Raw genomic sequence first — 23429 nt, 5'->3', positions numbered from 1 at the left:
GATTTTCCAAGGAGTTATAAAAAAACGAAACTGGGCACAACAGTTCTGATCATATGGTTAGAATGAATGGGCAATTCACAGAAATACAACTGGTTGTGTTATAAATGGAGCAACTTTAACTTGTGAATTAAGTAATGTTTTTGTTTTATGAGCTGAATCAAAAGAGATCTCGGGTGAGGTTAGTTTAATGAATTAAGTCAAGCTTCAGAAACTGATTTTATCAGTTTTTTCAAGTCTGTGTTGAAATTTCAAAATTCCAAATTGATCTTTAAACATTGTGGCAGATATTGATTATAAAGTGCAAGGTATTATTTGTATGTGTTCCTCTACAGCCAAATTATCTGTCATATTCCTGACCCCAGGAGCTCTGGCTAAATTGAAAGAAGCTTCCCTTGAGATAAAGCATTTTTCCAGCTGCTAGTAAAAACCCCGTGTCAAGTCCTCCTAGGACCTACTGCCCAATTACGTATCCAATCCTCACGGTATCTTAAAAGTAGTAAAAATTTCAAAGCAGGATCAAACTACGATCAAATACACACTCATATTACAATGAAAAGCAAGAAAATATAATAAAACACAGACAGTCTTTACCTGATGAGGTCCAAAGGCTGTTCTTTGTAGAACCGCAAGAAACGGGCCCATTCCATGTACAGCGTGTACCTCTCGTTGTCACAGTTTGGATCATTTGCCTTTTTCCAGTACTGGCACTGTGAGCAAATCAGAGTAAAGGCAAAACACCTCAGCGACAGACTCAAAATACAACATTAAAAGAAATGAACATTAATGATGATGATGCATCCCTTTTAACAATATGCCAGTTAAAATAATTTCACATTTAAACTTAGCACTCTACTTCACCACTTTATTTAAGTGGAATCCTTTCTATATATGTTTTAAGAGAATACATTTTCAGAAAGCATATTTCAATCTTAGATATTAAGTCAAGCAGTACTATCACCACATCGTGTTACTTGACCCCAGCGTTGTGCTGGTGCAACACACTCATGTGCACTGGGAGATGACTGCAGTGAATGGTTTGTTCCTTTACACTGGTGTAGCATATGCAATTGCAGAACTTCAAGCTTCTCTAAAGTAGAAAACACCGGGAAATGCTCAAGGGAATAGAAAGCTAACATACTTACATCATGAAGAGGATATGCAGCTGAGTAGGTGCCATTATTTAGCAGTCTCTTAATTCCAAATTTTTTCTTCCCTTCTTCTGTTCCATATGGGCAACGCGTAAGAATATAATTAACCTGAGATTCAAACACAAGGATTTCAGATCTCTCTTGCTTTAAGGCCATTTAACAGAAACCTGTAATGGTTGTGCAGTGTGTCTAATCTGCAGGAACAATACGCAACAGCAAAAAGTGCTTCAGAAGGCCCTACCCTGTATGAGGCCGTTGAGGACACACTTGCCTTGTAGACACCTGGAAGATCCATTGCTACAAATACTATTCCTGATTTCTAAGAAAAGTGCACAGGCATCTAAGATTCCTCATATTTACCCACAGATATCACAGTTTATATTACTCCTTCCTTGCACAAATATTCTGATGGGGCTGTGTAAATCTACACGTAAATGTAAGTAGGCAAATTCACATACGTACTATTCTGTTTCTCATGGATGGTGAGAAGAAAGTGTTCTCGTCGTTAATGAGGTACAGCTCCTGCTTGTCCTTGCTGAATGGGGCCGTGAAATAATCCGGTTCAGGGTGCATCACCTTCTCGGGAAGCCTGAGTGGTGTAAGCATACAGTCCAAGGGGTTCTCCACCGTTGAGGGAATGTCATTCTCCTTGATGGGAACTTTAATATTCAGCACTTCTGCATACGTGATCAGAACCTCCCATGGGGCATGGATCTTCACAAAATAAATCTTGCCATCTTCAGATTCCTGCCCCAGGAAAGTTGAAACAGACATAAGCCTAAACTGTGTTTTACTGCAAGATTGATGAGAATAGTTGGAATAGTTGTTATACAAAATTTATTACCTTTTACATAGGGGGAACAGGAGGACTTTTTGTGTGTGTATATATATATATATGCGCATATATATATATATTTTTTTTTTTTTAAACTGAAAAGCTTATCTGAGTGGTTGTTTGTTCATAAAGATAATCTTTGCACTAATAAATGCTAACAAAGGCTTTTCAAACTCAGTTTATCTTGTACACTGAGGTCTGAAAACACTCATTGCACTCTGAGCACATTGGAAACGCAAGGGTTTGCTGTGCAGGGCTGGCCCCTGGTAGCCCACCCATCCTGCAGCCCACTGTGCCGGACTGTAAAGCTGTTCTCTTTCCTGGAGAGGGCAGTTTTCATACAGCTGAGCAGAGCACACAGGACTCCTTGCAAAAAGGGAGTTCCCAACCAGAGCTCAGATCTGTTACAGCCTCGCAGCTACGATAAGGAATAATCTTATCACAAGCCTCACCCAACCGTAAATGTTCTTCTAGCGTTTCTTGCATACACAGGAGAAAGCGGCAATCAGAAGGTATTTTTAACACATTGCTCAATGAATCCCCATCTATAGATGTTACAGAGTCTGAACTTCATCAAGAGTTATTTTGCCCCACTCCATCTCTGGCAGAAAAAAGAGTACGCTAACTGAAGAAGTCAGCATCCCGTATTCTCCAGTTATTAAACAAAACAGTAACAGTAATTAAACATCCCCAGGTTGTTACACCAGGGTCCTTCCTCATCATTACAACATCCAGTGGGCATACGCTAACCCATTCACTGACTTCCAAACACGTTACTAGGTGTTAGGTGGGATTACATCTAGCTGTGAGCATACTTCCCATTTACATGGGTTTACATGAAGTCACAGTTATTTTGGAATTGCTTTCATACTGTTATGAAAGCATAAGCCATCACTTCCTCCTGAATCAAAATTACTTTGCTTCCACACTTCGTATGAACATATCTGGAAAAATAACTCAAATAAACACAATAAGCTTTTTTTCACCTAAATTAGTCACACTCCACTGAAATCTGCTAGAATAACTTGTAATTTTTTACTCAAAGAAACAAAGTGGTATATATTAATTACTAATTTGAAGGTCTATTTCCTTGGTCTTAATTTTTCTCTCTCTTTTTCTTTTTTTTACCTTCTTGTCTTCTGTTTCTAGTTCCAAACCAGCCTTTTGCAGATTACTCTCAAATTCTTTTCTTCTTTCCTGAAGAAAAATAAACACACTTTATTAACTGATGAAGTTAGCAACTAACTGATCACTTACTGATGGCTTATGATGAAGACAGGCTGAGAGAGTTGGGGTTGCTCAGCCTGGAGAAGAGAAGGCTCTGGGGAGACCTTCTAGTGGCCTTCCAGTACCTGAAAGGTGCCTGTAAGAAAGCTGGGGAAGAAGTGTTCATAAGGACATGTAGCAATAGGATAAGGGGTGATGGGTTTAAACTAGAAAAGGGGAGATTTAGGTTGTATATCAGGAAAAAGTTCTTCAATATGAGGGTGGTGGATCATTGGAACAAGCTGCCCAGGGAGGTAGTAGAGGCTGCATCCCTGGAGATATTCAAGGTCAGGTTGGATGGGGCTCTGAGCAACCTGCTCTAGTGAAGATGTCCCTGCTCACTGCAGTGGGTTGGACTAGATGACCTTTGAAGGTCCCTTCCAACTCAACACATTCTATGACTTTGAGTTTCACTTCTCCTAACTGCCTTAATGCTATGCGACCTCTGTAAAAGAAAGCAGACCAACAGACAAAAGCCAGCTGAAGCATTCCTGGCCGCTTCTGAGTGCAGACCAGCCTAGTGATGGCAACACCTCGGGAATTACATTGACTAGCAACAGGAAACCTGTTTGTTAGGAACAGGCTCATAAACTGCAGTCTTGTTTCTCAGAGAAGTCAATGAACTTGTGCGTCTTGACCATTTCTGATTCTTCGGGGGGGGCGGTGCGTGTGGTGTGCTAATGTTCAAGTTTAGCTATGTTTCTAAGAGAACATTGAAAGGAGATGAAAAGAAAAATTCTGGATGCATGTGGAAGACTGATCAGTTATAGTGACATCTACTGACCCGTTTAACAATCGTGCCTGATACAGATGTTCAAGTACTGATTACAGACAATTCAAACAGCATGCTTCACAAACAACATCGCTGTAAAACTAGATAAGACTAACAAGTCATCACGTGTAAGCTTCCATATGCTTAGTTTGCATAAAGTCAGTGTGGACTTCATGCAGAGATAAATAAACCTGCCTGAAGCAGTGCACCATGGCTGCACGACCTCGCTGAGTATGCGACCGTTCTTGAACTCTGTATTTTGCCAGGCAATTCCTAAGTGGTGTCTCTAGGTAAGAACGTTTTCTTCCCCTCCTTCTCTGTAGAGTTTTTGCTCCTATTGGGAGACTGAATTAATTTCCTTTTAATTATATAAAATTTGCTGAAAAATTGCCAGAATAACCACAAGTTAAGCTAAATACTGAGCCTTAGCCTCTTTAGAAAGCACTAGCTAGACTACCATTTCTTTTCCTAGCTAAAACCTGCAATGCTGTGTGATGTGTTCTCTACTGAAAGACCTTAAATGACATTTTTCAAACACACTTAAAAAACCCCAAACCTCATAGTTTTCAGCCAATTTCATTTTCCTGTGTATCAGGAACAGGCTGCCCTCTTTGCTTTCCAGTTTGCATAAACTACTCAGAAAAATGAATACAGACTGAAGAGCAGCTTTAATGGCCCTCAAATCTGTGTGAAGAGGTATAGATATATTTTCCTGTGTTAGTAGACTTGCATTTTTACCTCTCACATCTGATTTTACCAAATATTATTAGATATTCAATTAGACACTGGCCTAGATAAACATGGAAATATAACTCCTGAGTTCTAGCACATGCTGGAGGCAAATGCCATTCCATGCATTATTTTTTAACTCCCCTATCTCACAAACCTGCCTACATGCACCTGTATAAACACACCTGAGAACTCTTGTTTGCTGACCTGCTGATCTAGTGGAGAACAATACAACCAAAAGGTGATTTATGATTATGTTTGAAAGTGCAATATAGAAGCTGACATTCAAGCATGGTATCCAAAGCTACGTGATGTGCTATTCTGGATTACATTTTCTCCACACAAAGCACGCTGGCATGTGTTCTTTCCCCAGCAAACGCTGGAGGAGTGCCAAGCAAGTCAGCTCAGAGAGTTCTTGGCCACCAGAGACACCAGCCAGCTCCTCCTCCAGCTGTGCAGCTTAATAACAGACACAGCCAAAGAGTCTGGCCCCATCTTACTGATCTTTCCTTACTGTACACCTAGTGTGATGAATTTCAGAGCCCTAATAGAATTTATGTTCTTTTTACCACTTTGTTCTCTTCCCATAAGCCACCTTCTCTCAAACCCATGCAAATGTACTGTACTTTCCAGTCACTTGAAATAACCATCTGCAAAAGGCTGCAAAAAAAAATCAGTGCTCCCCCTTTTCCTGCCAAATACTGGATTTCTTCATGTCGACGTCAAAGGTTTAAAATGAGCAAAACATACCCTTGGAGCAGTGCTGTTTTTATACGTACTTGTAAGAATTTTAAGCTTACTGTCCCAAACCTAAAAAAGCTAGAGCTGGTGCATGTATTTGTGACTCTGCAATCGCAGAGGGAAGAGGGACACAACTTAAGTAATCACAGCAGTGAAGACCAGTGATAGTGGGCAATTTTGTTTAAGCCCAGCTCTTAAGCCTCTCCAAAGCATTTGTAAAAGACTGAAACCACATTTTCTGACACCATTGTGGAGAGGAGAGAGGTCAGCAGAGCATTAACCTCTCCAAACACTGCTGTGGATATCCTGCATACTGGTACAGAGTAACTTTACAATCTAATGTATGCTTGGCTGTAATGAATCATCCTGGTAAGATTAACAAAGCTAGATCCAAAGTCCAGCAGTAATAACACACCCAATGCAGATGCAACACGGCAAGATTAGGTACCTAAGGAAGACAGACAAGTGTCATAAACCTGTTTCATTTCTTGATAACAATGCTGTTATTGCTAGTAACTACAATCAACAAACAGGAGAATAAAATAAGTTTACAACATACTATTTGTTAATCAAACTCCTCTTCCTCGCTCTGCCCCTTCCTTTAGGCAGGGAGCGCCAAGCTTACAAAAGCCTTTCACATATCAGGATGCTTGGGCTTATTCCAACTGCAATCATGTGTAGGAGATGGGAAATAAATATGGCTTTTAGGAACAATCACAGGGTACTGTAAAGCATACAAGAACTCTGCTGCTCTTAGCAGATATCCCGAGAAAACAATTCACTTCCCAAGCCTAACACAGATGGGCTCAGTTCGAGCTCAGGCTGCCCAGCCAGCTCACAGGGTGCAGCAGGAACAACACGCACCTGATGCTTTGCTTTGGCTCCCAAACTTTGGGCTATCTGGTGCCTGTGAGAAAGCAGAATTTTCCGTCTGAGATGATGACAAGTGGAAAAGGACTAGATGAAATGTCTTTCTGTATCTCCATGCCCCACTGGGGACACGGGGACTTTGCTTCCAGCAAACACAGGAACAAGTTACTTTGCACAGAGAACCCAGAGTCCTCATGCTCTGGGGTTTCTTGTGATGAAATACACTTACAAACAATAAAGATCATGCCCTGGTTGTACATGAATACTTTGTTAGATACTTTTAAAAATTATATTTATTTTTCCATATTCACATGCATTTCATATACGGGTAAAATATTTCCACTTATCTGCTAGAGGCTTTGAGGAAAAATACGAAGTATTGTCTCACAAAAATGTAATCCTAATTTTTGTTTAGACAGACATTGTGGTCAGGAATACTTTACGTAGCTTATAGAAGGCAAGTTCAAAATAGAGTTTAAGCTGCAAAGTTTCTGGGGAACATCAAAGTAGTTAATGCATTTGCTCTGCAGGAAGCTACAGGAAAGATGAACAGACAGTCTCTTATGTCTGTATCAGGGCCATGATGAAACGCACAAAGATGTTCTTCATCCCTTTCTTAGAAATGCAGAATAAAGCTGTTTCCTTGAGACAAGGGAATAAAACTGTGTCACAACTGGTATTCTCTTCCCATGAACGTTTCTATTCTTAGCTGTTACATTTTGCTGTGTCATGGTACTACAGTAAAAGAAATTCACATTTCTTTCCTGCGATGACTGTACAATAGCAAGTACAGTATGTCAGACAAATTCCAAAGGCTGCAGCACATCACTATTTAAATCTTGTTTGCACAAAGATGACAGCACAGTAATTCTACACTAAGAAGTCTGTGTTAATTTAAAGGCATATTCATTGTGTAAAGGTCTATGCTGGACAGAAATATAGGGCAAATTTAATTTTCTTAGCAGATTCCCCAAGAACTGTGTACAAACTCACACACTGTAACACTGATACCTTCACACCTGTCTGTTCTGTGACCACAGAGCCAACCTACGGGGCCACAAACCAAACGCCTTTTTCCATGGGGCCATAAACTCTTTTGCAAGTACCAGACATATACAGAATTAAACCTCATGGAACTTGACGCAGAAGTTCGACTCTTTTGCAAGAGAAAGATGTTTCTTCCTAAGTGCATTTTTACCTCAAAGAGGAATTCCAATGTTAGCTACTAGTTCTTGGGTTCTTCCTCATGTGAATCCTTCAGTCAATAATGACACCCACGTACCTGGCCTCTGGTCTGGCAAAGATTCCTGCCACCCCCTAATGACCTATGAACTAATGAGAAGGAAATTGCTGCACACAGTATGAATGAGTGACTAGACAGCATCTGGCTCGTTTTCTTTCCCTGTCTCTATCTCTTCCCTCATGTTATTTGAGTATGACTAATGGAAAAGTTTATTTTAAGAGTTGCTTTCACATATTTTGCATAGATATCTTTTTCTTCTCTCTACACTGATTGGTCTCCTCTTCCTTCTTTTTTAAATTCATTTTGCTTTATGGTAGAAGGAGGAATCTAGCTAGGATGACAGCCTGAAAAAGAGTCAGTGTGGGTTTGAAAAAGTATAAACCTGTGGTACACGGCTGTAAGATACCCCTGGTCTCCAGGCAAATCTCCTGAACGTGGCTAGCTGAAGAAAGCAGACTGAGAGATGCTTAAGCTGGGAAAAGCATCAGAGCTGATGACAGAGAAGGTTATTGGGGTTTTTTTTAAGGTAACAAGAATATAATGTAGGAGCTGTGTTCTACTCCGGATCGTATTTGTATATAGGCAGCATAGCTCCTTAATGAAAACAGGATTTCCTTCATAAAGAAATGTAAGCAGTAAGCAATTTTTTTTTAACTGCCCAATTGTACATTTTTTGTTCAAAGGAAATTATAATTTTTGATTATAAAACACTTTAATACGACAAGATATAGATGAGATATAGTATATAGATGAAATATAGTTCTTTACTTCACAGACCTTTAATTTTGATAATGATTTTTTCATAAGCCTCCATACAATTAGTTTTCTTCAGAAAGCCTTATCTTTCAGAATAATGTGATTACATGAGAAAGAAGTCTTCTTTTTTGTCTTTTTAAAATTATTATTTAAAGAACAAGCTTTGGAGATATATATTGAAAAGACTAGTTTATAAATGTAACCTTGGGTTTATGTAATATGTCAAATTCAAGTTCAAGTTAGCCCTCAAGTGTCAGTGTGAGCAAGAAACAAATACATGTCACTTACTGATTCCATCTGACCTACTGCTACCATTCAGGCGATCAGGTCTTACTGGGAAGTTCAGGGATGATCAGTGATCAGCATTTTAAAGAAAGCCTGTATTTCATGCTCTGTTACACAGCAGGTCTCCTATCAAAGCCACTTTAAATATTCCTCTAGAAGGATGAATACACATACATAGAGAACAATCCAAGCACAGGGAAGAGCTCAAAGAGGAGCTTCGTGTTTATTTTGCTCAAGCTATTAAAAAAGAAAGTCTTGTAAGTCTTAAAAGGAAAACTGCATGGATTCTTGGATCTAAGAATCCATTTCTGCTCTAACTACAGTCAAAGGATGGGGGAAAAAAAAAGTTATTGTTATATCTCATTTGGATAATACTTTGCTTATTTAGAAGAAACCTCCTTCATTTAACTATTTACTGATATGGTTTCACCAAAGCCACAGCTAACTATAAGACTGTTAAATGAAGAAAGCAAAATCATATGGATTACTTGGCATTGATTGTATAAAATATTGACCAACCTAATCAATGGAAAGTGATCAGTTCAGTAAATAAAGACCCAAAAATATAACAAAGTTAGGTCTTAATGCACAACAGTAAATTACACAGAAATTTCAGTACATTAAATGGCTTTTTACACAACTATCACATTTTTAGCTAAATCCAGTTCCAGCTGAGTGCAGTGATTTGAAAGGCATTCTAACTGATATTCAGATTATGATAGGTAAGAATTAAGAGAACCTCAAAAAGACTAACTTACCAACTTTTTTTCCCATTCCTTATTAAGATCATCCACATAGGAGAGAACAAAATCAATTCTCCTGACACCATCCCTGAAGAAAATAGAATCTTTGCTTTCATGTCTTTTATCAATCTGTGGAAGATATAGGCATATGATTAGAAAAAACAAGTACTGCTGTTGCTCTAAAATATAACAGAAATTGTTCCCCAAAATTGCCTCAATTCTTCAGTTTCTTCATAGCTGAAGATACACTTGCACAAGTTTTAACAAGGGCTATATCCAGGTAAAATCATTTCAAAATGAACTGCTTATATTAACAAACACTACATGTAGATAGCTGGTATATGAAGAATAAATACATGTTAGTGAAGCAATACCTGTGAGCGATGCTACCACTTATTCTTTTCCAGTCTTTACAGTGTGTCATAAATGATCAAGACAAGTGTTGACAACATGATTATTTTTTTTTCCTGCAGTTAGTCAGAAAAAGCCAGCTAGGGTACAGTTCATCGACTTGAAGCAGGTAGCAAAAAGTAAATTCCATGCATTTTCTTCCACATAACCAGATTCACTAAACCAACCACCATGGAGAAATACATCCCAGCACTGACTACAGATGAAAATGCACACAAACAATACGGGGGCTACATTTCAAAACTGAGTATTTTTCTTTCTTAGGGAAAATAAAAAAATCTCATAAAATGTATCAATGCAAAAGGATAATTAGTATTCTAATTGATCTATTAAAGGTCATATTTTCATTTCTCAGCATGCCAGAATGTCATAATAACAACATTCACCTTTTTCACTGATTAGGCTGCAGTAATTAATGTTAAGCAAATAAAGACCATTACCTCACTCTCCTAGGAAATTTAACATAATATTAGATAATATCACTTATTATCATATCAATACTCATCTCTACCAAATTGTTTACAAGACTAGAGGTTCATACAGCACAGTGCTCTCCATAGAAGCTAATACTATAGTCTAAATTTAACTCCATGCTAAGGAAGGTTGGTGGTTTGTTTGGTTGGTTGGTAGGTTTTTTAACCACACTGATCAGGAAAATTGTATTTATATAGGACTGAATTGGGTTTTCATTTTATTAGAGTAGGAACAAAAAAGAATAATTCAGAGGAATACATTTCTGTCTTCTCCCTGTTAAGCCAGGCAAGGATGCAAGTGAAAAATATCTTGTGCTTTCTCAGAGAACTTTATAACTGTGAACCTTGCTCCCAGTTAGCAAAAGGCATCACACAGTGAAGCATGTTATTACTGCAGCCATCCAAGCCACTTGCAATATCATTCATCACTGTTTTACCCTGAGACGTCGCTTCAGGAACAGATTATATCTCCTTCCACTCTGTCAGAATAACCAACAAGTAGTTAGTAATCCCACTGTTCCAAGACCCAAACCAACTGCTCTGAGCACGTAACCCCCCAGCTAAAGTTGGCAAGAAATCTGTGTCCTGCACATTACAGAATACAATTACATTCTAACAACTTACAATGTCTGGAATCAGCCTGAAACCAGATGACCCCAGCCACTAATTTAAAAAGACAGATTGTGTGAGCACAGATGTTGTCCTAGTGAACTAACAACATCCATATACGCAAAGAAAAAAATAAATTAAAATCAATAAATAATATTTAGTTAAGATACAAAAAGCTTCTGCCAAAGGACTGTCCCAAATTCTTTGGATAGCATACTTATAATTACATTATTCCATACAATTGAGTAATACTTTTATCTTTAGTGCCATCAAAGTTTGCTCATTTTCTAAAATGTATCATAATCCTGCTCAGTTATTAAAGGTCTAACTCAATTTAAGAAGATGCAGTAGTCACCAGTGAATCTGTTTTGAGAAGGGGAATACTTATCACTTCCCTCTCCTTCTGTACACAGAATTACTCATCATGGATAGTGACAGCCCTGCTTATTAAACCCATAAATTATTCCTTTACATTTTGCTACATCTGCATTTCACAAGAAGAACAAGATCAGTCTTGCATATTCATGCAATTCTGTGCATACATATGCACCTACAGATTTAAAATATGTAAAATGTTAGTAATTTCCATCAGTCAATCATAAAACATTACAGATTAGTACATCTTATTTCTTAACAGCTCTTTCCAGATCTGTATTCAAATTAATTGATCTCAGACAACCTGCAGTTATTAAATGAAGTTACACCTCATCAGAGCAGATATTCTGTGATGTGTACCTTCTGGAATACAAGTAACCAAATTAAAACTTCCCAACACAGCACAGAGAGCAAAGAGAAGCTTTTGAATAATTAGATGATACCCAATGAGGAATTTCAGAAGAGATGGAGCCCTGAGGCACAGGGTGAAAATTCAAGAGGCAACAGCCACAAGTTGCAACAAGGGAAATTCCTACTGGATACGAGGGTGTGTCTTAGTGGGAATGGGTATAACAGGTTGCCCAGAGCGACTGCGTAATCTCCATCCTCAGAGATCGTACAGCTTGACCAAGAAAAGCCCTGACTGAGCAACCTGATTAAGTTTGAAGTCAGCCTTGCCTTCAGTACGAGGCTGGCCAAGGAGACCTCCAGAGGTCCCTTCCAATGCAAGGCACTGTACGTGTGGTGTTACTGCAAGTGTTCAGCATTTACCAGTGCTTCCAGAAAATTGAATAAATCCATCAGCTACAAAGATAGTTTACAAAAACTATATGTTCAAAACCAAATACTGCCTTCCTCTTCTCCTGTAGTAACTTTCCTATTTTAATAGTCTAATTAACTCTACAAGAACTAAGCGACTTCATAGCCTGTGGACAGATGTGCTAATTGAACCCTGTAATGGCCTATCATGAAAAGTTAAATTTTCTTTTCATGTGGCTACGTAAGTGCAAGCTTACTGGATTCATAACAAATTATATTAATACTTCTAGTTACCCCATAACCGATAACTTCTGTCTAGACATCCAGTGGAGGTCAGGGTATTGGACCATGTTCAACCAAACAACCCTCCCTGAGTACCTGGACTTGGAATCCTCACGTTAGACATGAACTAAAGCCCTGCAGTAGGAAATCCTAACTCACAGGAGAGGTCACAGGGAAGACCAAGATGTCAACATGGAAATAAATAGAGCATAGCTCAAGACAAAGTAAGGCTGTAAGACCCCATATTCGGTTCTGCCCAAAGGGGTTTGGGTACAGTGTGTAAATGTGGGCTGGTGGTCACACGCTACATTCAAATCCATCAGAACTCTCCTGCACTGCTAAATACTTGATGAGCAGCCCTGGCCACCACAGGTGGCTCAGATACGCTTCTCCAGGGCCAAAGCAAATAAGCTGGTCACCGCGAACAGGAGAGGGGAAAGCGAGCTGCTGGATGTGGCATCAACCACTAAACACGGTAACTGAAAGCACTTCAGAGAAACGACTTTGGATTGAAACTGAAGTGACTGTGGTAAACATTTCCACAGCCCTGTTCATCCACCAAAGCACATGGAGAGAGCTAACCTTGGTCCATACAGTCAGCTCGCCCTCGGTGGTCTAATGATATCACCGTACCTGAAAAGCAAACACATTTTGCAGCTTACACCTGAATGATTTAATCCTGTACATTTTCACAGGACTCAGAGGGATTTCTCTTTCTGGTCATCCACCTAATTGGAAAATTATGCCCTTACAGGCTATTTAGCACAGCTCTCTCTCCTTGTAGGTGACAGAGCTTCCTCCAAATACACCTTGCTACTAAATATCCCAGCACTCTCCATGTCTGTACTTCAAAGACAGAGGAACTTGGCTTACAGCAATACTTTTCAGATTAATACTCAGTCAGAAAACCGCAAGTTTCTTAGGGGCCTACATTTAGAAACACATTTCCCAAATGCAGTTCCCCAGAGTTCAAGGTTTCACAAGTTCCAGCCTCGAAGAGCTGGGGTTGCAGGTTCAGACCTCAGTGTCCTTCACCTTCTGCTTTTTGTATCTCAGTGTGGGAAGATGGTTTACAGCAGCAATTTCAGCAACAAAGCAGTAACCAACACTAATCAGGGATGGAGTAACCCAACACATGAGCTTCATTAGTTATAGCACAGTGAAGAATCTCTGGCTATGACTAACGGGTATGTTGAGAAGTTCCATTAATAACATGATCCCCATCAGCACATCTAGGAGTTTTATTGTCATAGTCCTACATTATCAGACAAGAAAACTGCTGAAATTACAAAATCAAATTGATTTGCAACATTTTGCTTAGAAGATCCAGTCCACAAACCAAATATTTCTTGTATTTACTGCCTATATGATCATTTGATAATCATACAGGCAAATTAGTTTTTATCACAGACAATTTAACAAACCAAAATTATTCAGTAATGTATTATATTACAAAGCAAGTAGTTAATTTATGAATTAACAATCCACTGCAGAAAAAAATTTCAGAATAGAGTAATGGACAAAAATATAAGGGTTTGAAAGCTGAATCAAAATACAAGAAAAGCCTTCATAATTTTAAGGGTAGGAAACATTTAATGGCTTAAAAACAAAATTATCACCCTCAGATCTCCTGTTCACACAGAATTATTTAAATACCTCACTTTGCACAGAATTAAACATGCTTAGAGCTACAGAAGAAACATGCTGATTAAAGTGCCGCTGTGCTAAATATAACCATTTGATAAAATTTATTTCCAAAAGCTAAAAGCTCCTGAAAATGCATTTCCACAACATATGAAAATATACAGGCACTCTACTGAAAATCAAAAAGGCAAATTCCTGGTTTATGCACAGTAAACTCAGTTCCCATTATATATATACATATATATATATATATATATATACACACACACACACACACATATATTCATTCTTTGCATGAAGTTCTCTTCAATATTCTTCCTTGGAGGAATCCACACAACTGAAGCGCTTACCCACTTCAAAGAAGTGTATTAACAACACTCTTAACACCACACACCCCAATTTCCAGTTTGCTTCATGCAGGCTCCAAAGCTGCGTACAAAACTATAACCTCTCCCATTCAAAGAAACACAAAACCCCACTTATTTCTTGTAGCTAAAACTTGCAAGCTACTTTTTGCACCTTTACCACATTTGTGTTTCAATTTTGAACCACATTAAAATCTGAAAGCTTGAAAACATGCATTTCAAAGCAGTTTAAGACACCAAGATGTTTGCACTAAAATTTAAATGCACAGAAAAAGCCTCTCTGGATAAAAAAAAAAGACATTAAACAAGAACAAAGAAAAATAAAAAATATGCTAAGAAAGCGTATGTGTTAATGTAAGACACCAGAGCCCAATGTAAGCAAGCAGACAGGTTTAATATACCTCAGCATGTACTTCTTCAGTTATCTTAATTTTGTAATTTTTTCTCCATAAAAAAATAAGGGTAACTTTAAATCTTCCAATATATTTGACAATTAATACAGTTATCTGTAAATTTCAATAAGAGGATATTTTGAGCCGTTCCTTATTACTTACTACGATAAGAAAAAAAAAAAAGGCAACACATTTTAAATGGTGTCAGTGTTTGTTTCTTGCTCTTTAAAACATTTTAAAGTATCATGCTGACTCAGAGAGCCCTCCGGATTATTATGATAAAAAGGAATCCCACATTTGTTAATAACACCACAGTCAGAATATATCCTGTATCCCATCAAACCAAAACAATCATAAAAAAAAAGCAAACTTTCCAGTTTACTCCACCAATACTTAACTTTTCAATTTTGTCTATTATCCTTTTGATTTGCTTGAATTTATCATTTCAGCCATCACTAGGAATAAACTCAAAGCTCACATTCATTTTTATACGCTAGAAAAACAATTCTTTTTGGAAGGATGGCTTGCTTGAAATTGGAAAATTTTCTGGTGAGGGACTTTTTGGCATACGGTAATAGAAGACGCCACACAAATTCATGCAAGGAAGCATGAATATTGCTTACTGCTTACCACTCGATGTTCAGGGATGAGTAAAGTAGTCTCAGTGCTGTTTAGGCCCTGCCAGTGGCATCACGGGAAAAACATAATGTTGTTAGCGATGATGCAAAGGATGCTTTAAAAATAAAAGGCTATTTCAGAAGAAACAGTGTAGCTTCTAGTTTAAGTTGCTGAAATGTTATTTTGAGTGATGGTTGGATTTTTCGTCTAGATAGTCAAAGCTGAAACAAACCTCTACTTCCTCAGATGAGCTGCGTCTCTAGCCTACACCACTGAATTTTACATGGCCCAAACTGATTTTTAAAAATTAGTAAGAATAACTTTTAATTAAAGCTCTACATATACAAGTATTCCTCAGCATTTCCATTATAAAAAAAATGAAGTCTAAACAACTTGGCACAGATGTCCATTTACAAGCTGATAAAGAACAACTTTTAACATTACTTTGTTATTTTAATATCTAAGAGAGAAAATGTGCATAGCATAGACATCTACATTTGCATTCAGAACAAGAGTGATGCCCCTTACTTGGCTATTTTTCCAATAAAAACTGAAATCACACCATGCCAACTGAAGAAAAACAAATGCGAGGAGACAGATCATTAATCTCATAGTGTAGATGAGGCACATGGGTATTGGTAATTGTAGTTGTTATGCCTGAGGAGACTAGGGAGGGCTTCCCAGCTTCCAGTTCTGATCCACACCAGGTGAGGCCCTGCCCTGATGGTAATTGTACAAGATCTGGGTGCTCGTGATTTTCCTGTGTGTGGGCCTGGAGGGTCCTGCAGTGTCCTTTGGCCAGACTTCACACAGGGATGAGAGGAACACCAACAGCAGAGGACTCTGCAGGGCACAGCTGTCCTACAAAATCATGTCCAGAATGTGCTGGGGTCTTGGCCCAAAACTCTGGGATTGTATGAGCAAAGGATTTTGACATCAGGCTTCGCTATTGGAATGAATAACAGTTTGCAGTACCTCAGCTGCTTTGCAATATCTAATTCTGTCAGTCAATAGTTTCTTACACTTGTTTTGCTTCTGAAAACACATCACAGCCAGGTTTACACAGTGCAAGCAAACAGTCCAAGTGCACCGTGAAAATATGACCATTCTCTACGGAATTAAAATAACTTTCAATAGATGTAGAATACTAATTTAATTTCATTATTGTATCATCATTTATTGGTTTAGAGTTATAATATTTCAAAAAGTGTATTTCCCAAAATCCAGTTTTTATTAAGTATTGTCTATGATCTCTGAAATTAGAAATGAATATTTTTCCCTTTAATTACAATTTTACTTGAGAGAAACCCCTCTGGTCCATTCCTATAATTTTATGAAACAAACATGCTATTTTTGTTCCCGTTTACCTTGCAAGTAATACATACACAGAATTTTACATTCTTTCTTAATGAAGCCATCTCTGAGTATTTGCTTATCTAAATAAGATAAAAATGGACTTTTCAGAATTCAAATAAACATAAAAAGATCGATCTGTTTTTTGCCAAGGAATCCACATGAGAAACTGTGTGAATATAAATAGCTGCGCTGTGCTCTTACCCTAAGATAGCCTGAACTGGGTTTAGAAGTCTAATCCTCACGTCACTGATGCTACTGGAAAAACCTGCACTATTTGTAGAGAACTAAGGGGCCGAGACACTAAAGTAGAAAGTTTTTCTTCAGTTACACAGTGAAAATATCTGCCATGTAAATTCCTGTACAAATCTGACATCAATGAAGGTGCAGCCTTGCTTTTCAACACTGCCCCACGGCTCCTGACCTCTCCCTTGCACACTACTCCCTCCCACAGCTTCCCACCTCCTCCACAATGAGATGTAAATATGGGTTTTAGCCTCCCACTGTCCTCATATGCTGCCCACACTACTTCATTCCAAGATAAAGTTTTAATATATTTAATGAAACACTAAATTGTGAGATGAAGCCACAGAGTCCTTTGTACATGCCTGGGCATTTTGTGAAGTGCTTTCCTGTTGATCTAGGGAATTTATCCTGCTCTCAACACAACTGTCTGAAATTAATTAGTTCAAGCCATGGGAGTTAATTATTGTAAAATTGGTGATCAAACCTTCTCCTGCACGTTTAAAGTGCAAGAACTCTTGTAGAGAGACACCACTTCATTATATGCCAGTCTACATACAGCACAGAGGGGCTTCAATCCTGATAACACAACCCTCAAAACAAGAGGGTTCAGAAACACTCAAACAGTCCAACTTTGTTGAGATGAAAACCAGGAATAAAGAAGGTTGGCAATGGGGGCAGCAGTGTTGGGCTGGTTCTTCATATTTTGGAATCCACTCTTATAAAGTCTTTAATGCACACTTTCCACAAAATATCCCTCAGGTTGTGATTGGGTTTTGTCATTACACTTGAAGTCATTTTGTATTTCCTTCTGTCTGCCTTCACGATATTAATAATGGTAATTTATGTTTTTCTCTACTTGAAAACCCATCGGTCTGTCCTTTAAGGACAAACTTAACCTGAATATCTAGGATATTAATCATCAAGAACTAGGCCTGTCGTGGCTGATAAGACTGTGATACTGAGCAAGAAGATTAAGAGTAACCCTGTAACTTTATGTCTGGCTAATGCATAGAAAGTAGAAATCAGATCTATTAAACTGTATTAGGGGATATGAGGTAGGACAACACAATGCCCAGAAAAATACCAACTTAAATGTAAGCAAGCATCAGGTAACAGGCTTATCTGGAAAACCAAAACATCTAAAGCCAAATATGAAAACATTTAGATTATATAGTTGCATGCACTAGCAAGATAAAGATCTGTGCAATCTTCTGAGTTCTGTCTTCACAGGACCACCTCCAAATCTGGCTCTTAGAGGTGGGTGAGGACATGTTTTACTCTTAAGAAGTTCAGCAGAACAGCTACAGTTTTCCAACATTCAATTCAATAGACATCATTTCTGAGGAATGCTCATGCCAAGTATGAGACTCTACTTTGACAGAGCAACTGTTTCTCTTCCTATCTAAAACTCTTCCTGTCTTCCTCTAAGCATATAATAACCACAATAAAGAAATCAGACAATAGAAATTAAAATAAAATACCAATTTCAAGAACACATACTCTTGAAAAAATTTTCTTTTTTAATCTGTTTCTCTACTGAATGGTAACCACACATCACTATGTGTATTGTGTACGGTACACATTAAGCAATGAGGTACTGTGAAGAAATGAAGAGCTGATGATGCTACTTGGATTGCACACATTGCAAGGAAAAGACATTCTCACAACTCAAATCTTCAGTTGCTTTCTCATAAATCTTGCTGCACTATGAAAAAGTTCCTAGAGCAGAGGAATGCAAGAGTGCCCTGATTTCCTTGTCAAGCCAGCAATAGAATATGCAGCATAAAACAAACTGTTGGGTTTGTGCAGAAGCATTATGTTTTTCCAACTGCCAAAACATTAAATCATCATGTGATTCCCATTTCAAGACTGGTATTGGAAACCCTGTTAAGCCCATTCTGTTTTCTACTACTCCTGTGTTGTAGCACTAGCACTTGAAAGTCTTTTGTAAGACTTGGTATCAGCGTTACTTTCACAGGTTTGCTCCTTCAGAACACTAGAGGAAGAAAATGTTTACATGGATAAAAAAGGTGGCATAAGACAATACTAAAATAAATATTAATTTTAAAATAATTCTTCCTTTCACAGGAACTGTTCCTCTGTCTTCCTACCAGTAGTATGTTGACACCATTGGTACTAGACCTTACCTCAGAGCTGCTTGGGACTTCTGATCCTGCAGTTGAAATAGTTTCACATAAAGGTCCATTGCATTCTTCCCCTAAGGAACATTGAAAGAAAGATTCAAATAAATACATTCCTTATTTTAAAATATGATTGTATCTGAAAATGAAATGAACCATGAAGGCATAGAACTACGAACAAGCAAAAGCTGGAAAATACAACTCAGCTACATAAAATCTTCAAGAATGGTTCTTTGAAGGGAAAAAAACATTGTGAGACAATATACTCAGTCGGTACTACCTGGCCGTGGTCTTGCTGTCACAGAAACACATTTTTAAATGTGACAAACAAAAATCTGTCAGCATCATGTATTTGATGAGATAAAATTCTTTTTCTTATCTCAAATGTCTGATAGGTGAGTGTCTGTGAGAGTCTCACACCTGGCGCTTTGCTGCTTCACTTACGAAAGTTCAATTATCTCTGGGCTTGTTTGCTAGAAACTGATTTTTTTGTTGTTGTTGCTAAGAGATTAAGGGTGCATAACCTCAAGATTACAGATGCTCACATAATGGAGAAATAAAATAAAAACCAAAACCAACAAGTCCTTCATTTTAACAACAGTGTTGATCTCTGGCATGGCTTTTCTGCAAATCTAGTCAGTCTACCAAGGACATTGTTACTTAAATGTTAATACTATATAGAAAAATCACAATGAGTATCTCTAGATCCCTAAATCATGCTGAGACATTGGCTGGGTTTGTGGCTCTGAACCTACTTTGTCACCAGTTTCCTCTGGAAAGCAATTCAGAGCCCTGCTCCAAAAAGTTTTTGTAAACAACCATCTCTGTTAATTAGACAGACAGACCAGTCTCCTAAATCAGGCATCTAAACTCCAACACCAATGGAGAACTATAAGCAGCTTTGAAAACCTAGAGCAGGCATCGAATAAAGTTGCCTCTTTCTGCAAAAAAACCCAAATCAAAACCAAAAAACAAACCCCAAAACCCCAAAAAGAGATTCATCACACTCCTTTCTCCATCAAACAGTAATGAAGTATTGCTGAGTATAGCTTAAACGAGACAGACTGCCCAGTGCATCTTGGACCAGACCACTGTCAGACAACCACAGTGACATTATTCCTACCAGTAAAACAAACCCACTTTTTTTTTTTGTAACCTGCAAATATTTGATGTCAAAATTGCATCCATGCAGGATATAAACTATTTTTTCTAAAATCTATAATAAGCTACTTCGACACCGCTTGAGAGCATTTTGTTTCCTATAATTTTTTCTTTTACAGAAAATTATCTCTGTCATTTATAACTGTACATATGATGTGATGAGAAAAGGGGCAATGGTATGTAACAGATAATGAACATGTTTCTGACTGTTAAGACATTCAAAGTTATTGCATGCCATTTTGCTAAAGGGAGTTATGCCTGCAAAATCTGTATTAGCTAATATAACTTGGACACTTAAATTTTATTCATGCACCTGCAGAAAGATGTTTGCATATGCCAATATGAGTTTGGAGACCAGTGTTAAGTCATCTCTAAAAAGTTAGCCTGGAAGTAAATGATTCGGGATCATATCTATATATATCATAAATGCTATAGTGACTACACACATAAAACAGACCACCAAACACAGGAAAGGTTGACATGAACAGCTTCAGCACAGAACTGAATTCACTTCACCTCCCAACACAGCACAAGCGTTTAACATGTACGATAAACAAATGGCACATCATGGGAGAATATTATAATATCAACACAGGTCTGGACTCAAAAAAACAACTACCAAAATATTTAGATTAACTTACTTGAGAATTTTTTTTTTCTGCAAGAATATTCCTAAGCAGAGGGTCTACCTTCATACGGGGCTGGCTCTAAGCACATGTAAAGCTGAGAGCAGCCCACTGCCTGGTGAAAGAAAGAGACCATCACCATCACGCTCTGCCTATAGCCCTGGCAAGTGGTTGGCCAATGCAGCTTTGGCTGAAGGCAGCAAGCCCCAGGACACAATCGTTTGGTCACACAACATGCTCCAGGGCAGGAGCAGCCTGGCACCTTGTCCCTGGAGCAGTAACTTTCCATTTGCCCATGCTGCTGAGAGGACTTGAACTGAGTCCACAGCCTCAATGTTTGTTTTTTTCTGGATTATCCTTTCTGTAGTTGTCAAAATTTAACCTCAGGAACAAGCCCAATTCAGAGTTCTACATTTTAAATACTCTCCCAGTACCACAGTTGACTACTTATGCAACTTGTGGAAGGAAATCCTTGGGTATCTCTGATTGAGGGGAATAAAACCGAATAACCCTAGTGCAACAAACAAGAAGGCAAAAAGAGAATGCAAAACATATAATAACTGAGAAGTACAACATACTTAATATGTTAATTCCATGAAAAACACATAAACAGGTTCCTAAGCAGTATAAGAAACACATGTCCAATTCTTGTAGGAAGGTGTAAAGGAGCTGCAAACCAGAACTGCAACAAGCACCAGGAATGGAGATGCCCAATTAGTTCTTAACCAAGAGAGCTGCCCACAGACAGCTAAAAATTGATTTGTAAATCACATTGCAAAAATCTTGGCTCATATGTGATGTCAATGACCCACATAAACTTAAGTCTGATTTCCAAGAGAAAAAGAAAAAAAAAAAAAAAAAAGGACAGAGGACACATACAAAAGGGAGGAAGGTGTAATGCTGGTTAGTACAATACCTTCTGACCGCGATGGCTTGAACTTGGTGAGAATCGCAATGTCATCTTTAAAAGGAAAAAACACTTCAGTAAGAACCAGAAGCAAAATCCACTTTTAACATGAAGCCAATTAATAATTTTCTTCTCTCCTTTACAATACGACCACTGTCTCCAAACAAAAGAACAAGCCCTGGAAATAAGAGATTGTGACCTAGACAGAACGCACAGAGCAGGTTCCTCTTGAAACACCAATATTCACCTTTTTCTCCAGGCACCTTATTCAGCAACACAAACAAGGATTCCAGTTTCACATATCAGAAGCAGGGAGGACTAGAATAGTTTCTGCTTGCTAAGAAAATGCCTTCAAAATTCTTCAAGAAATTACAACTTCATATCTGAAGATGGGAGTAAAACAATAATATTCTGATAAAACCATTCTATTTAAGGGAACGGCCTTGTTCTTCAACACCACACGCTCTACGGTATGTAAAGAGATCTAAAAGCTCTTACATACCAAGAAGAACCAATGAGGACATCTACTAAACATAAATGGCCCTTCAATACCAAATTCCTTTGCACAAATTGCAGTCACTCCTTGCAAGTTTTTTTATTCAAAATTAATCCCAGAACCACACTATGACTATCAGAACCCATTAAAATTGTTTCAGACATATATAATTTTAACATTTATTCAAATCACTGGCCTTTCATGGGCATGCACGTATCCTAGCTGAAAGAAATGCCTCTTTCCCAATGTAACCATTGTCTCCAACAGCCTTACAGTTCTGTACACAGTTATCTGTAACTCCTTAAACACGTGTCTTGGGAGCTTGCACATTACTGGAAATAAGTGAGCTTCACATGGACTATAATTATGCAGTATTAACAAACGCTGTCCCAAACCACACCCTACCACAGGGAAACCTACTTATAAACTTCTGGTATGCCACCCCTAAGAATTTCAGACCGTTTCTATTTCAATTACAGACCCAAATGATGAAATCAACAGCAATCCAAAAGAGCTCACAGAAATCCACACTTAGAACTGAAGACTTGAGAATATAATCAAGACTGATTTCGTCTCTTAAGATACAAGTAATTTACCCCACAAAAAAGTTTATTTTTATTAGTGCAATCTTATGATTTCTGTAACAAGTATGAAAAATGGCTCCTTGTGTCATGAAATGACCAGTCGTTTACAATAGTTTAACTTTGTCCACAACGCCTGAATCACTTTCTTTTTGTACATGGCAAAACTGACATTTTAGGAAAAAATAAAAGGAATTTAATTCCATGTCTAGACCTACTGGTTAAAAGAAGTGGTTTGATATAATTAATATTTCAGGAATCAATAAGCTGCCCTTCAAAGCCTTCCTATTCATTTCATGATGAAAGACAAAACCCCTTCATGGCCTAGACGCCAACATGCTCACAATTTTTCAAAGACGCTACTGTATCTGCATGCAAGCCGTTCCCAGCACGACTGGCCATCACATGTTTAAAAATCAGATAAATGGGTTGAAGACAACATGCACGACCTACTTATCCATTCTCTTTGATGACTACAATGGTAATACAGACTTTATAAAATCAAAAATTAAAGTCACCTGCAAGAAAACAAGCACTGCAAAATAAATTCTGTTTATTTCTTAGTTTTCTTTCTTAATTTTCTTAGTAACAGCATCCCTTTC

The 23429-nt window shown here is 38.0% G+C and overlaps 1 protein-coding gene across 1 annotated transcript in view; it reads right to left on the bottom strand.

Moving 5' to 3' along the window:
• ANO5 (anoctamin 5) overlaps positions 1 to 23229 on the bottom strand; it is a 42326-nt gene extending 19097 nt beyond the window's left edge. The window contains exons 1-10 of the mRNA XM_029084336.1: positions 23172 to 23229; positions 21760 to 21804; positions 19063 to 19133; positions 15329 to 15376; positions 10710 to 10751; positions 9404 to 9517; positions 3112 to 3180; positions 1611 to 1895; positions 1143 to 1256; positions 592 to 707 (exon numbers count right to left, since the gene is read on the bottom strand). Coding sequence (XP_028940169.1) covers positions 592 to 707; positions 1143 to 1256; positions 1611 to 1895; positions 3112 to 3180; positions 9404 to 9517; positions 10710 to 10751; positions 15329 to 15376; positions 19063 to 19133; positions 21760 to 21804; positions 23172 to 23229 — 962 coding nt within the window. The remainder of the gene's footprint in view (positions 1 to 591; positions 708 to 1142; positions 1257 to 1610; positions 1896 to 3111; positions 3181 to 9403; positions 9518 to 10709; positions 10752 to 15328; positions 15377 to 19062; positions 19134 to 21759; positions 21805 to 23171) is intronic.
• Between the last annotated feature and the right edge of the window lie 200 nt (positions 23230 to 23429).

The sequence above is a fragment of the Antrostomus carolinensis genome, unplaced genomic scaffold, assembly GCF_000700745.2.
Source record: "Antrostomus carolinensis isolate BGI_N321 unplaced genomic scaffold, ASM70074v2 scaffold4863, whole genome shotgun sequence".
Lineage (NCBI taxonomy): Eukaryota > Metazoa > Chordata > Aves > Caprimulgiformes > Caprimulgidae > Antrostomus > Antrostomus carolinensis.
The sequence above is the reverse complement of the archived record's forward strand: the minus strand, read 5'-3'. Positions and strand labels throughout refer to the sequence as shown.